At 44.8% G+C, this 16800-nt stretch overlaps 1 protein-coding gene across 1 annotated transcript in view; it reads left to right on the top strand.

The window, feature by feature from the left end:
- CDH16 (cadherin 16) overlaps window positions 1–16800 on the top strand; it is a 43252-nt gene that overhangs the window by 10445 nt on the left and 16007 nt on the right. The window contains exons 6-12 of the mRNA XM_036752008.1: window positions 830–988; window positions 1879–2075; window positions 5799–5921; window positions 6781–6931; window positions 8486–8710; window positions 10689–10765; window positions 11321–11509. Of these exons, the coding sequence (XP_036607903.1) occupies window positions 830–988; window positions 1879–2075; window positions 5799–5921; window positions 6781–6931; window positions 8486–8710; window positions 10689–10765; window positions 11321–11509 (1121 nt within the window). The remainder of the gene's footprint in view (window positions 1–829; window positions 989–1878; window positions 2076–5798; window positions 5922–6780; window positions 6932–8485; window positions 8711–10688; window positions 10766–11320; window positions 11510–16800) is intronic.

Below are 16800 nucleotides of genomic sequence, written 5' to 3'. Positions count from 1 at the left end.
AATGGCTAGAGACCAAGGACCAATCTATTTTGCAAAGGTTCGGTGATCAATAAGCCTCGGGAACTCATGAAGACCATCTACCAAAGTATAAAGGACTTAAAATCTGTACCTGTGTAATAATCATGCCAACTAATGATATCACACACAGACTTTGAAATATCGATGATTATCAGAGTCAAATCAATAGGCTGGGAACTATGTGTGTGTTGGGGATGAGTAAATAAAGTAGGATGGTGTGAGCGGTCCTTATGGATAATCAGGATTATTGTGGTGATAGCTAGCATTTGTATAGCACTTTAAGTTTTGCAAAGAACTTTGTAAGTTTTGTTTCATTTGATCCTTAAAACAATCCCATGAGGTAGGTTCTATTACTGTACACACTTTACAGATGACAAAACAGAGACTGAAACAAGTTAAATGTCTTGACTCAGGTCATACAGCTAGCAAGTGTCTGAGGCTGGATTTGAACTCAGTTCTTCCTGACTACCTCTACTTTGTGCTATAATGGAAAGAATATTAGATTTGCAGTCAGTAGCCCTGGGTTTCAATTCTGATTCTTCTATTTACTAACGATGTGACCTTAATCAAGTCACTTTCCTTATTTGAGTCTCAGTTTTCTCTTCTATAAAATGAAGGGGTTGAACTTGTTGATCTCAAATGCCCTGTTTTTAGCTCTAAATAATACGATCCATTGTGCCTGGGAGAAGTAGAATATGGAGGAATTGGGGATGAATGTTCAGAGAAAAGAACTCAGGAGGGAAATTGAAATGCTGCGATCCTTCTGAAAGCAATCAGCATCACCCTACTTCTCTCTCTCTCCTCTGACCAGGCGTACCCTTCCTCTACCTCAGTGCCACAGACGGGGATGAGCCAGGCACAGCCAACTCAGATCTGCGTTACCACATCCTGAGTCAGACTCCAGCCCTGCCCTCCCTGGACATGTTCCAGCTGGAGGCCAGGACAGGGGGCCTTGCCCTCACTGAGAAAGGTAAGTAGATCCCATGTCTCCCAACCACTGCTGGGGTCCAAGTGATCTCTACAGCCCTCAGTAAAATGAGGGTCTTGGAGGAGGATATCGAAAGCTAAGAGGCAAATTTCTGAACTTCATGGCTCTCAGGGAAGGATCCCCAAGTCCATGGATAGTAGCAGTAAAGGGGTCCCTTCCTAAACTTTGATCCTAGGTGACATAACTCCACCTTGTCTCTCATTCTTCTCCTTATAGTGAACTACAAACAGAAATGATTTCACAGGCCAATGATCAGACATTAGGAGTCATCAAGGCACAGACGCTTTCCCAGGTGGCAATCTCACAAACAAGAAGAAGCTACTTTTTGTGGGATACTCAGCCTCCTTGGGTCTCATTTTCCCAATCTATAAAATGGGGGGTTGAACTAACTGGCCTCTGACAACTCTTCCTACGCTAAATCTACTATCCTATAATGCTACAATCCAGATTTGTACCATTCAGGAGACCAATCTCTCTGATATCCATGGCCCTGAGGAAGTTTATCCTCTCCCCTAGGCCCCAAGTCCAACTCCTGCCTTAGACCAAATAGCTTTCCTGATTGCTCTCATCTACACTCGTGCACTCATCCATTCATGCATCCATCCATGCATTCACGTACTCATCCTTGCAGACATCTCTCTATCCATTCATACATTCATCTATCCATCCATTCATCCACCCACCCATCCCTCTACATTTATCCAAAGAGCTTATAGCTCATATAACTATTTTCTAATACCTCTGACTCCACCATACCAAATTCCTACCCAATGAGATTGTACATCCTAATCTGTCCAGAGGTTGTGAATTTCTAGTGGATTTGCCTCCACTCCTACCTACAAAAAATGACATCCTTCCTCTGTACTTTACAGGAAGCTCTGAGCTTGACCCTACTATTGTGAGCCATTACCAGTTGCTGGTGCAGGTAAAAGACCTTGGAGACCAGGACTCAGGACACCAAACCATGGCCACTGTGAACATTACTGTGGTGGCCAATACTTGGCTCCCTCGTGACTCTATCCACCTAGCAGAAAATCTCCAGAACCTCTGCCCCAATTCCTTCACCCATGTAAGTAAGAGCATAACCCATGCAGAGACCAAGAAATGGAAACCCAGGAGGGATCATTTTAAAATTATTTATATGGAATCCCTATAAGAAGCAACAAGCACTTTTTTTGGAGATTGTTTGATGGAACAGAAGGAGTACTGAAATGAAAATCGGGAGACCTGAGTTTTAGTCCAGGCTCTGCCACTTAGCAATCCCAAGGTCATCATCCACCAGAACGACCTTGGTCTGACAGCAGCAACCACAACAATGATAACTAAAAATTATATGTGCTTTAAGGTTTGCGAAGCTTATTACATACGTTAATTCATTTGACTCTCATAACAAGAGGTGCCAAACATGTAGCATTCCTGAGTAAAACCCAAACCAGATTAAAATGTCTTTGGAAAACAGTCAACAAAAGATAAATACAATAAAACATAGACAGCATTACATTTTAAAACTAAGTCAATATGTGACCCATGTGAGTTTGACACCACTGCTCCTAACAGCCCTTAGGGGGAAGTGCCATAACCATCCCCATTTTACAGATGAGAAGACTGAGGCACAGAGAGCTTAAGTGACTTAACCACATAGCTAGTAAGCATCTGTCCCAAGCTCTCTCCACTTAACCACCCAGCTACCTACCAATCACTTCTCTCTAATCTTCAGTTCCCTCATTTGCCGAATGAGGGGACTGCGCTAGGTGATCACTAATGGACTTTCCCATTCTGGTGTCCTACGCTGCCATGAGTCTGTAGTTCTGTGATGTGAGGGGTCCGTATTTCTGAGGATATATAGGGTTCCAGAAGTTTAGGTTGCTCTGAATTGCCTTATGGTTCTGTGAGTCTACAAGTCCACAGTTCCATGGGGTTATAGTTACATAGTCCAAGAAGCCTATGGTTTCATATGTCAATGGTAGGTCTATGATTCTGCAACTTGACTATTCTACCCAAGGTCAATGGTTCTGTAACTCTACGGTTCTTTGCTGTCTCTATGGGTCTAGGAGTCTATGATGAGTTCAGCCATTATCACTTTCATTACCCCCAAACATCCCCTCTTACACCCCACAACGTGGGTTAACGTGCATACGGTAAAGGTCTCAGACTTTGGGGAAAATATGGTTTTTGTCCTCAAGTATTTTATAATCTCAATAAAAGGGCCTTTACCATACTTGGCTACATCCATTGGAAGGTCCTGAGTAGGAAGCAAAAAGCCAGGAAGCTGAGGTGTCCCAGTCTTTCCTTCTACCTCTGAGCTTCCCTGCATAGCCCTTAGCCCCTGCTGGCTCCCTCAAGGTGGGAAAACTCAACACCATAGCTAGGGATTCTCGCCCCACAGACAGAAATGCCTTCCAGAGAGTCTTAGCTTCCAGACAAGAGTCCAGAGGAGCCTAACTAAGCTCTTTCCCCTCCCCCACACCATCCATGCGCCCTTAGCACCATTGGGGAATCCCCTGGAATGCCCTGGGCCAGTGGGTAACTTAAAATAGCCCACTCGGCCATATCACAGCCTGTAGGGGGGCCTAGGAAGGGGAGAAAAGAGAGCTCTCTACTCTGTGGCCACATAGTTTGAGATGTGAGTCATATGGCCCGAGAGGCACCATCCCCTCTCCTTCTCCCATGCCCCCAAACTGCCCCTTCCCTCAGAACCACACCAGCAGTGACCCAGATGAAAGCCAGCTTAATTTAGTAGGGGGAAGGGAAGGAAATACAAATTTATATAATGCTTACTGTGTGCCAGCCACTAGGATAAGTACTTTACAAATATTATTTCATTTGATCCTCATAATAACCCTGGGAGGGAACTGCTATTATAACCCCCATTTTACAGTTGAAGAAACTGAGGCAAAGTGAGGTTAAGTGATTTATCCAGAGTCACGTAGCTAGTAAGTGTCAGAGGTTGAATTTGCACTCAGGCCTTTCTGAATCCAGGCTCAGTGCTGTAACCAGTGAACCACCTAGCTGACTCAGATGGAAGCAGTCATTCTGGGATCTACCCCCAGATACATCCCCCTTTCCATCTACCTTCATCCCAGCTTTCCCATCCTCATTGGTAGGAGCTGGTCAAGAGCTATAAAAGCTGGGACCTAGTCAAGACCTGCCCTTGGCCAAGGCCATGTACAACTGCCAGATCTCTCAGTCTTTAACTACAGCCAGAGACTGTGGCAATCTGACAGGGGGAGAGAGCACTGGCAGGAGTCTGGAGACCTGGCTTCTGGTTCTTCCTAACTCCGTGGCCTTGGGTAATTCTCTTCCCTTTCCTGAGCCTTAGTCTCTTTATCAATATATGTAAAATAAAGGTGGAAGACAATATGGTGCCTAAGTTCTCCAGCAGCACCCATAGCTTTAGAAAGAAAGGACTTTAGGGACCATCCAATCCAGACTTTTAATTTTATAGATGGAGAAACCAAGTCCTTCAGTGGACAGCTAACATGGTCAAGGTCACAAAGGATAAGTAAATAGGAAAATGGAGCCTCAAATTCAGGTCCTCTGACTCCAGATTCAATGTTCTTTCCACTCCACTGTACTGTCTCCATTTAATTCAATTAAACTAATATTCATGAAGTATCTACTCTATGCAGAGCACTATTTAAGGAACTAGGGGAGATAAAAAGTTTAAATTGATACAACCTCTCCCTTCATAGAATCTAAAGTCTGCTAGGGGATTAGATAACTATATCATTAAACATTAATATTATATTATACAGACAGGTGAGGTAAAGTGGGGTGTGAGATCAAGGAGAAAAGCTATTATCAACCAGAGGATCAGGGAAGGCTTCCTGGAGGAGGCAGCATAGGCACTAGGCTTTTAAGGATGGACAGGGTTTCAGGAAGCTCAGTGGCAACTTGGAATCAGGAAGATTCATCATTCTGAGCTCAAGTCTGGCCTCAGACACTTGCTAGCTGTGTGACTCTGGGCAAGTCACTTAACCCTGTTTGCCTCAGTTTCCTCATCTATAAAATGAGCTGGAGAAGGAAATGGCAAACCACTTGAGTATCTTTGCCAAGAAAACCCCAAAGGGGATCATGAGTAATCGAACATTACTGAACAACAAAGCTTCAGGGTTTCGGTGTCTGAGAGGGATAGCAAAGACCTTGAAAACCTAGGGAAGCAGGGGCAGAAGGGTGAGGAGGTCCAGTCTGTGAGGGGGCAGACAACAGTCTGTCTGGATGGATTCTAGGGTCCTTAGCAGGGAACAGCATGAGATAAGACCAGAAAGCCATAACAATGGTCCAAGTGGCTGAATTCTCTAAGATCGGGGAGACAGGCTAGAGGCATAGGCACTGACAAGACTCCTCTGAAGACCCTATTGTCCCCCTCCTCTGAAAGAGGCACCCCCTGCCTGAATGACCACAAGCCTAACTAGTAAACCTCTTGAGTAGCATAAAGTTCTGTGATTCGCCTGAGGTCACCCAGGGCCTTAGCTCTGGGCAGTCAAGAATCAAACCCAGGTCTCCCAACTCATGGTTCCTGCTCCTTCCTCTCCAGGAAGCAGGGTGTGGAGAGTGTAAATAAGCTCCATACCCTTCAGCAGGTGGTAGGTTAGCTAGCCCTTCAATCACCTCCTTCATTTCAAGAAAGGAAAGGTCTCTGACCCAGGACTCTACATATTGGGGCTAAAGAATCTGAGTCTACAATGAAGATTGGGGGTTAGGCCCTATCAGGCTCTTCATGTAGGCCTCGGACTAGCTCCCCTTTCCTGGGTTGTACCCTCATCCTATCTCCAACCTTCACCCTACCCAGGTGCACTGGAGTGGTGACGGTGTGGAATATCACCTGGAGAGCCAGCCCCCAGGACCCTTTAAAGTGAACACAGAAGGAAACATCTGCATGGCCCAGGAACTGGACCGGGAGATGCAAGATAAGGTGAAGGGTCTTGTGGTTGTTGGGGGAAAGCTGGAATATAGATATAGCTATAGATATAAATGTAGATGTAGATGTACATATAGATATAGATAGTAGATGTCTATTGTGTAAATGTATATGTATATTTGTGTGTGCCTTGAGGGGACTTGGGGGTATTGAGGCTTGGCAGTAACATACTATACTGCTTAACCTTCAACTACACTCATTTGATGAGTAGCATTTTACCATCAATCTCATCTTTTATTTTGAGGGGACTAGGCGGGGATGGTACATCTGAAGTGTTCATGAGCTATCAAAGAGCCAGAGTTTCTCAGACTGGGGGAGCAGGGGGACTATTCAGACCATGCTAGTGGGAATCCATCTCAGTGGCTATGGTAGATGTAGTCCCAGGGCCTTCTTGCTTTCATGACTTCAGCTGAAGATATTTATCTATCTATCTATTATGGATATGTATGCATACATGAAAGGAAGTTTATATTTTGTATACATGCATATATGTATATGTGTGTATACTGTGTATATGTATATACGTGAAAGGAAGTCTGTATGTATGTGTATGTACACATACAGATATACATACTTCCATACATGTGTGTGTATCTATAAGTATGTATGTGTATATATAAAAGTATGTGTGTGTGTGTGTGTGTGTGTGTAAAAGGAAGATACAGAGGCTATCCCTGTGAAGCAGCATAACTATGCATGTCTATGTGTATGTATGCATATATATACACACACACATTTATGTATATATACATACATACACACATATACAAACACACACAGAGCTATGCATCCTCCCAGGCACGGCCTTGTGTCTTTCTTTCCCTCTCCTCACCTTACGATTCGCTCTCAACAGTACCTGCTCTCTGTGTGGGCCAGGAACATGGAGGGCCTGGCCTACAGTGACCCACTGGTGCTAACAGTCCTCGTGACAGATGAGAATGACAACCCCCCTAACTGCCTTCCTGCTGATTCCCCCTCCGAGATCCTTGAGCTCAGTCCCTCAGGTAAGCTGAAATTCTGGGACTGGTTTGGAAAAGAGAAGGATGGGTGGATCCAGATGAGGCAGAATGTACCCAAACCACACATCATAGGGGTATAGTTGACAGAATGCTGCATTGGAAGTAAGAAGACCTGGAACAGAGTCCCAGCCCAGCCACTTAATCACTATGTGACCTTGGACAAGTCACTTGACCACTGTGGGCCTCGGTTTCATCAGCTTTCTCCAACCGTATTATAAAGCAGTCACCATCAAAACTGTGTTTCTGGTTTAAAAAAAAAAAAAAAGAAGTTTGATCAATGGAACGTGCCCCATTGCATGCCACAGAAGCAATTGAACATAGTAGCACAGAGTCCTATAAACCCAAGGACGCCAATTACTCGAGACAGGACTCCCCTATTTGATGAAAACTGCTGAGAAGGCCAGGATGACCTGGCAGAAATTAGGTGTGAGATCAGCTCCTCGCAAGCCACATAACACGATAAGCTCCAGAAGGATACAGGATCTAAACATGAGAGGTCATAGCATAAACAAATGCGAGGAGAAGGGAGGAGGAGGAAGATCATTTTCACAGCCATGGATAGGAAGAGAATTCTTAACTAAACAAGGGGTAGAGATGATCGTGAAAGATAAAATGGGCAATTTCCATTACATAAAATTGAAAAGCATTTGCATAAAAGCAAAATCTAAGCAGTTAGATTTAGAAGATAAAAGACTTTTAAAAGTCTGCAACTAATTTCTCTGATAATGGTCTGCTAGCCAAGATATATAGGGAATGTATACAAATATATAGCAATACATAAGGAATATATACATGTAAATATTTACATATTTATATACATACAATATAAATATATAGCAATATTCCCTGATGGATAAAAGGTTAAAGGATAGGAGAAATTTGGCAGTTTTCAAAAGAAGAAATGCAAGCCATCCAAAACCACATCAAGACAAAAAGGATGGGAGGAGAAGATGGGTGGGTGGGAAGGGGATATCTTTGGCTTGGGTTCTGGGACATGAAGAGTGGGAATGGAGGGTGGCAAAGGATGGCCTGTCCTTCTCCAGGTCCAGCCACACTGGCTTGGAGTGGTTGAGCATAACCAGAGGGAGGGAGGAGATGACCTCCCAACCTTGTATTTATGCATCTGTGCAAGCGATGCATCCCTCTGGTAAAATGGAAGCTACTTGACTGTGTGGACTGTTCCCTTTGTTTCTCCAAGTTCTAGCAAAGTACCTTGGACATATTAAGTGCTCAATCAATGTTTGCCCAATTGAGTTATTTAATGGAGGCCCTTGCAGGGAATTGTGAGTGAAAAGGTGAAAATGCTATATATCAAGCCCTTGTTTCTGGAGTGGCCATTGGCAGGCCATAGTCAAATCATGTCTAGGTTATGGTCAGATTGTGGTCAAACCAAGTGAATCATGGGCACTCCATGGTTGAGTTGTGATCTGATTAGGATCTAGTCAGAACCATCCCATAGTTGGACTATAGTCAGGTTAGGGTCATGTTGTGGTCATATTGTACGCCCCTAGTAACAGCTGCCATTTTCCTCATGAACAGGCATGGAGGTGACCAGGCTTCAGGCCACAGATGCTGATGACCCCACCTCTCCTAACGCCCATGTGGTTTACAAGCTGCTGAGCCAGGAACCTGCTGTACCTGAGGGGTCCTCCTTCACTGTGGACCATGACACAGGGGCAGTAGCGGTACAGGATACCCCACTGAGGGCAGGAGAACTCTACAAACTGTTGGTGCTCGCTGCTGACCTGGCTGGAGGAGAAGGGGGTAATTGTCTAGATACAGGGATGGGGAACCTACAGCATCGAGGCCACATACCACAGGTTCCCCACCCCCGGTCTAGAAGATTCCTGTCCAAAACGGAATTCATCATCTTTTCCCCCAAACTCTGCCCTCTAACCAATTTTCCCGTTACTATTGAGAACACTACTAGCCTCTGAATCACCAGCCTTGGTGTCTTCCTTGACTTCTCCCCACCGTTCACCCCACATATCCAGATCTTACCTCTCACCATGCTTTCTTATTGCCTTTCACCTTCTCTGTTGCAATATACTCCTAAGTGTTTAAGCAATTTAAGGTCTCTCCCGCACCAGTCCATCCTTCACTCAGCTGCCAAAGTGGTTTTTCTAAAGTCCAGATGTGACCATGACACCTCCCTTCCTCAGTCAACTCCGATGGCTCCCTATTACCTCCAGCATCAAATAGAAAATGCTCTGTTTGGCTCTGAAAGCCCTTTATAACTTGGCCCCTGCCTACATTTCTTCCACCTTACTCCCCTCCACATACTAAACCATCCATCGACACTGGTTTTCTTGCTATTCCTCCAGCAAGACACCCCATCTCTCACCTCAATGTCATTTCAGAACTGGCTTTCTCCAGGCCTGGATTGCTTTCCCCTTTCATGTCCCCATCTTGTCTTCCTTCAAGACTCAGCTCAAATTCCACCTTCCACAGGAGGTCTTTCCTGGTCTCCTTTAGTCCTGGGGCCTTCCCTCTGAGATGCATTCCCATTTATGCTGCCTATACCTTGTATGTACACAGATATCTGCATGCTGTCTCTGCTCATTGACTGACTGATCTGGGCCACCCACTGGGATCGGACCCCCTTAGGTGGCTACGGGGAGGGTACTCCTCCCACTCTGACGCTTCAGTCCAGTGGAATGCAGCCGTGTTTTGTCTGTCATTTTGTCCATTGTCTCCTTCTCAGGGATAAGGGTCATCCTGGTCATCCTCCCCAGCCCCAGGAGGGCATCCTGGAAGACGAGTCCTGGACTTTCCCAAACACCCCCTTCTCCATGCTTCCTGAAGTGGAGTGGGCACAGAGGAGGGCAACTAGGTGACAAGAAAAGAGAATGCTAGACCTGGAGCCAGAAAGAACCGAGTTCAAATTCAGCCTCAGACCTGCATTGTATGATTTCGGAAAAGTCACTTAATGTAAAATGGAATAATAAGAGCATCTACAGAGTTGTCGTGAAGATCAAATGAGTTAATAATATTTGTAAGGTGCTTTGTCACCTTAAAACACTATGTAAATGATAGCTATTTATTAACCATTAGGGAAGAGGGGCAAACAAGCATTTATTAAGCACCTACTATGTGCTGGGCACTAAGTGCTTTTGCAAATATTATCTCATTTGATTCTCACAACACCCCTGGGAAATAGGTTAAGTGACTTGCCCAGAGTCACACAGCTGGTAAGTGTCTGAGGCTGAATTTGAACTCAGATATTCCTAACTTTAGGGGTAAGGGTCATCCTCCCCAGCCCCAGGAGGACCCCCTGGAATATGTGACTATGAATATGAATCTGTTCTGTTCACTGCTCCATCTAGCTGCCGCTAGGTGAGGGTGGCCCAAAGCCAAGTCATAGACAGATTTGCTGAAGAGTCTTGGAATACTTCACCTGGAGAAGAAAAGACTTAGGGGAGACATGTTCACTGCCTTCCAGCATTCGAAGGACCACCATTTGAGAGGGATTAAACTTGTTCTGCTCCCCACCCCCCACCAGCCCCAGCCCAGAGGGTAGGATGAGGAGTGCATTTAGGCTCTTCAGAGGCGAAAGCTTCCGGACAGTTAGAAATGTCCAAAGGAAGAACAGGGCTGCCTAAGGAAGTAGTGAGTTCCCTGTGGCTAGAGGTCTTCAAGCAGAGACTTAGTGACGATTTGCCGAGGATCTTGTAATGAGGACCTCTGCTCAGGCATGGCTGTGACAGACAGGAGGTGTTTTCAGTAATTCTGTGACTTCTAGGTCTTAGCAGCACCTGTGAAGTTGACATCAAGGTCCTGGATGTGAATGACCACGCCCCTGTGTTCACAGCCTCTCAGGTAAAGGCAGATGCTGCACAATCTGCCATCCCATGCCCACAAGAGAGTGGTGTAGCCAAGGGGTGATGCAGGAGGAGCCGGGGAAAGGGGCCAGAGACCCAGAGGGAAAGATATCAAATCCCCCATGATAAAGTGCGATAGAGGGCTGGAATCAAGAAGACCTGAGTTCAAATCCAGCCCCAGACATTTACTAGCTATGTCACTGTAGGCAAGTCACTTAAACCTCTATTTGCCTCAGTTTCCTCAATTGTAAAATGGGGATAATAGCAGCCCCTCTCTTCCAGGGTTGTTGCAAGGGTCAAATGCATAGCACAGTGCTGGGAACATCACAGGTACTTAATAAATGCCTGTTGCCTTTCCTTTCTTCCATTGTGCTAAATCCCCTTCCTCCTAGAAGGAGCTTAGTCAAACATCCTCATTTAACAAGATAAGGAAACTGAGGTTCAGAGATGAGAAATCACAGTAAAGAGCAGAGCAGGGATTCGAACCCAGGCCCTCCAATACTAGATCAGGTGCTCTTTCCGTTGTACCCCATTGCCTGTCTCTTGTTCTCAGTACGGACCGGTCAGCCTTCCCGAGGATACAGTGCCAGGGACCCGAGTAGCCACAGTCACAGCCACAGATGCTGACCTGGACCCAGAGTACACCCTTATTGACTTCTCCATTGTGGAAGGAGACCCCAATGGGACCTTTGTCCTAGACTCAGACCCGCAGAGTGGCCACGCAGACATTCGACTTCAGAAGGTGAGAGGGCTGGGGAGGGATGTTCTCTGGGTGAGAGCACTTGGAGCTTCTCTCCAAGGGCACCTATACTTCCTATCCCTGGGACTGAGAGAGATCTGGGGTGGGAGCCACAGGAAGAACTTTCCTGCTCGAAACCTAGGTCGGAACTGGTCTTAGGGATTCAGGAATGGACAGTAGGGAGTGGATGGAGAGGTGGGCTGGGAAGGGAGGGAAGGACAAACTCCCAGGGCTTGGCAGAAGGATCATCAGTCACCCATATGGGAGCTGTACTCTGTCCCATGAATGGGTCATCCCCCCTACCAGGAATGCTCTCCCTGCTCATTTCCACCTCCCAGACTCCCTGGCTTCCTTTGCATCCCAGCTGAAATCTCACCTCCTGCAGGAAGCCTTTCTTGGTCCATTCCACTACCACCCCTACCCCTGACTACTAATACCTTCCCCTTTCAGAACACCTGTGGTCTCCCTAGCCAGACCGTGAGGTCCCATGCCCATTTAACACAGTACCTAGCACAGAGTAAGTGTTTAACCAATGCTTGTTGACTGACTAAATGACTGACTGACTGTGGTCAAATCAGAAATCAAAGTCAAACAAAGCACTAAAAGAATTTAAGATCTAGTTACTCATTTTGTGTGTGTATGTGTATGTGCATGTGTGTGTGCGCATATATATACACAACACAGTAGGTGTGCAGCAGGTACGTGAGTGTGGAATGCACATCCAAATATATCTATATACTCTATATATCTATATACTCATGTGATATATTAATGATAAATAATAATATATACTCACCCTTCTCTAGCAGTTGAAGATTTTGTGTGTACTGGATAGAGCACTGGCCCTGGAGTCAGAGGGACCTGAGTTCAAATCCAGCCTCAGATACTTAACTAGCTGTGTAACTCTGGTCAAGTCACTTAACCACTGTTGCCTCCAAAAAAAATCTGTTGTGTATTTTTCTCACAGCAATCCTGGAAGATAGAGAGTAAAAGTGCTACTATGTCCATTTCATAGAGGAAGAAACTGAGGTTCATGAAGGAGTATTATCTTGATGAAGGTCACATAGATATAGTAAGACCTGGCTATGCACTATTGGGCTACAAATAAACTATAAGGCTATAAACTTGGGTCTCCTGACATTTTGGCCAAAGTCAACAGAGGGAGAAAGAGAGGCTATATTGTCATAGGCGTATACTACAGAACACCTGGACAGAAGGAAGGAATAGATGAAGCATTGAAGAAACAGCATATGGGACTTGGAAGGGATCTCAGTAGCCATCTATGTACCAGTTATAACCAAAAGGATTGCCTGCTATAGAATGTCCATTAAGTGGATATCTAGTCTCTACTTAAAGACCTCCAAGGAAAGGGAGCTCACCACCCCTTGGGGCAGCCCATCGCAGTTTTGGACAGCTCCGGGTGTTAGGAGCTTTTTCTGACATCAAACCAAAATTTGTCTTTTTGGAATTTCCACCCACTGTTTCTGGTTATTCCTTCTAGTGCCTAGAAGTTCTTCAACCAATTCTCATATCCCACAGGATCAAGGTCTTGTAGCATCTTGGTCGTCTTCTGAATGCTATTCAGTTCAACTGTCCTGCCCAGAATTGAGCACAGTCCTTTAGATGAAGTCTGACGAGGGCAGTGGGTAATGGGTCTATCACCTTCTTATTCCTGAGAGGAATGCAGCCCAAGATCCCACTAGCCTTTTTGGCTTACCACCTCATGCAGCAGACTCATATTAAGCCTGTGGTCCGCTAAAACCCCCAGATCTTCTTTTGGAACAACTGCTATCTAACCATGCCTTCCTTATCATATACTTGTGATGTTCTTTTTAATCTAAGTATAAAATTTTATATTTATCCTTATGAAATTCATTTTATTAGATTCAGCCTTTTTGGACCTTCACTCTGTCATCCCGAGTGTTAACTCTTTCCCCTGTCATGCACAAATATGAGGAGCATGCCATCTATGCCTTTATTGAAGTCACTGATAATCAATTCAAAACCATTTGCTCAGTACTTCCTGTGGATCAGGCACTGTACTAAGCACTCATGATTCAAAGAAAGGGAAAAATAGACCCTGCTCTCAAGGAGCTCACATTCAACCAGGGAGCCAACATGCAAAGAACTATATGGAGCATGTGGAAAAGTGTGAAGAGGAAGGAAACAGGAAAGGCAGAATGTATCCAAATGATGATGAATCTTAAACACCAATCAGAGGACTTTATAATTGATCCTGGAGCTAATTATGGGCCTCTAGAGTTTATTAAGTAGGGGAAAGGAAAGAAAGACATAAGCATTTATTAAGCACTTACTATGTACCAGGCACTGTGCTAAGCCCTTTACAAATATCTCATTTGATCCTCCTGACAGCCCCAGGAGCTAGGTGCTGTTATCACCCCCATTTTACAAATAAAGAAACTGAGGCCGACAACTGTTAGGTGATTTACCCAGTGCCATAGAGATAGTAAATATCTGAGACAGCATTTGAATGGAAAGGAAGGAAAGAAAGAAGGAAGGAAGGAAGGAAGGAAGGAAGGCAGGAAGGGAGGAAGGGAGGGAGGGAGGGAGGAAGGAAGGAAGGGAATGAGAGACAGAGAAAAAGAGATGAGAGAAAGGAGAGAAAGAAAAAGAAAGGAAAATAAAGAAGGAAGGGAAGGGAGGGAGGGAGAAAGAAAAGGAGGAAGGGAAGAAGGAAGGAAGAAATGAAAGAAGAAAAAGAGAAAGAGAGGGAGAAATTTCCTGTAAGAGGGAGTGAGGGAGGAAGAAAGAGAGGAGAAAAGAAAGAAAATAAGGAAGAAAGAAAAAAGGAAGAAAATAAGGAAGGATGAAAGAAAAAAAGACAGAAAGAAAGAAGAAAAAGGAAAAGAAAGAAAAAGAGAGAAGAGAAAGAAAATAAAGAAGGAAAGAAATAAGGAAGGAAGGAAGGAAGGAAGGAAGGAAGGAAGGAAGGAAGGAAGGAAGGAAAGAAGGAAAGAAGGAAGGAAAGAAAGAAGGAAGGAAAGAAAGAAGGAAGGAAAGGAAAGAAGGAAGGAAGGAAGGAAGGAAGGAAGGAAGGAAGGAAGGAAGGAATGAAGGAAAGAAGGAAAGAAGGAAGGAAAGAAAGAAGGAAGGAAAGGAAGGAAGGAAGGAAGGAAGGAAGGAAGGAAGGAAGGAAGGAAGGAAGGAAGGAAGGAAGGAAAGAAAGTCTTGTGCTTTATCCGCTGGACTACCTAGCTGTTTCTTCTGCAAGACCAGCGAGGCAGTGTTCCATAACAGAGAGTACTAGGTTTGGAATCTGGAAGCCCTATGCCCAAATCAAACCCCTGATATTTACTAGCTATATAACTGTGGGCAATCCCTTAATCTCTCCAGGCTTTAGGCAAGTTTCTAAAACTCTAACTGAGTTATATCCAGATTGCGATCTGTCCCGTAGAAGTTCTGACATCAGTGAAAAAAAATCATGGTATACCATCTAAACCAATCAACCAGGAGAATTCTGGGAATGTTGTTTACCTAAATTTTAGTCAGACATTTCACAAAGGTTCTCATGCTATCCTCATGGACAAAATATGGAGTCTTAGCATAGACGGTGATACAATTAGTGGTTTTGGAACTGGCTGAATGATTGGATCCAAAGAGTTATTAATTACTGTATGTTAACTTGGAAGAAGGTCTGTGGTATAGTGCCCTAGGGAGCTGTCCTTCATTCCATACTGCTTAATACTTGGGTCAGACTTGAATAAAGGCACAGATAGCACATTTATCCATTTTTCCGATGACACTGGATGAGTCAGGATCCAAAAATATCCCAGCCAGCAGGCATGATGGGATGAATCAAAAGAGCTAAAACTCTCTGTAAAACAGGAATAGCACCCTCTGTAATACTGACCTCACTGGGTTACTTCTAGGCTCAGAGGAGATAATGCCTACAAAGCATTTGCTAAGTCCAAGGCGCTCTATCAATAACAGCTGTTACTAGCAGTTACAGTAATAAGATGATGCTTAATAGAAATAAACGGAAAATCCTACACAGGTTGAAAAAATAAGCTGAAAAATCACAAGATAAGGGAGGTACCGCTAGGTAACAATTAGTCTGAAAATGACGGGGTGAGGTGGTTAGTGAAATGAAAGCTCGGGAGACCTCAGGGTGATGGAGCAGCCAAAAAGGCTTGTGCACTATTAGCCAAGGTCCAGACCAAGCGATGCAATGGTCCTATTGTCCTCAGCCCTGGTCAGACCACATTGGAAATGAAGTGCTCACCTCTGGGTGGCATACCTGAGAGATGTTCAAGGGCAACCGGAAGAGGACAACCATGGTGATGAGGAGCCTCAAGGCTGTGCCGCATGGAGACTGATGGAAGGAACTGAGGACATGGAACCCGGAGAGGAGGTAGAGGCTGGCAGACATGAGACATCGTTCAGGTCTTCAAGACCCTGAAGGGCTGTCATAGGGGAAAGGGACTGGTCAGTTCTGCTTGGCCCCAGAGCTCATAACTAAGAGCAAAGTTGCAGAGAGCACTTTCAACTCCTTTGTAAAGAAAAAATGTGATAACAATGAGAGCTGTCCCACAGTGGAAAGCACTGCCTCAAAAAGCTGCAGATCTTTTCTCACTAGAGATCTTCAGGCTGAGGCTGGATGACCATTTGGGAAGACTGGAGATGAAGAAAAAAGGGAGAAGCTAGGTGGCGCAGTGGATAGAGCACCAACCCTGGAGTCAAGGGGGCCTGAGTTCAAATCCAGTCTCAGATACTTAATGGCTGTATGACCCTGGGCAAGTCACTTCACCCTATTTGTCTCCGTTTCCTCAACTGTAAAATGAGTCACAGAAGGAAATGGCAAACTTCTCTGGTATCTTTGCCAAGAAAAACCCAAATGGGGCGACCAGAGAGATGGACACAACTGAAAAGACTCAACAATAACAACAAGAAAGAGGAGAAAAAACTATAGCTCGAATACTGGACCTGGAGTCAGGAAGACCAGAGTTCAAATCCAGCCTCAGACTCTTACTAGCTGTGTGACCCTAGGCAAGTCACTTAACCTCTGTCTGCCTCAGTGTCTTCAACTGTAAAATGGGAGGACCAATAGCCCCTAGCTCACAGTGTCATTGTGAGAATCAAATGAGATAATATTTATAAAGGGCTCAGCACAGTGCCTCAAGCATAGAAGGTGCTTAATAAATACTTCTTTCCTTTGAGTAATCATGATCTGAGTTCAAATTCTGCCTCAGACTCTTACTAGCTGTGTTACTCCGAGCCACTTAACCTCAGTTTTCTCATTTCTGTAAAATGGAGATAGTCACAACACCCATCTC

This window comes from Trichosurus vulpecula, chromosome 3 (assembly GCF_011100635.1).
Source record: "Trichosurus vulpecula isolate mTriVul1 chromosome 3, mTriVul1.pri, whole genome shotgun sequence".
NCBI lineage: Eukaryota > Metazoa > Chordata > Mammalia > Diprotodontia > Phalangeridae > Trichosurus > Trichosurus vulpecula.
The sequence above is the reverse complement of the archived record's forward strand: the minus strand, read 5'-3'. Positions and strand labels throughout refer to the sequence as shown.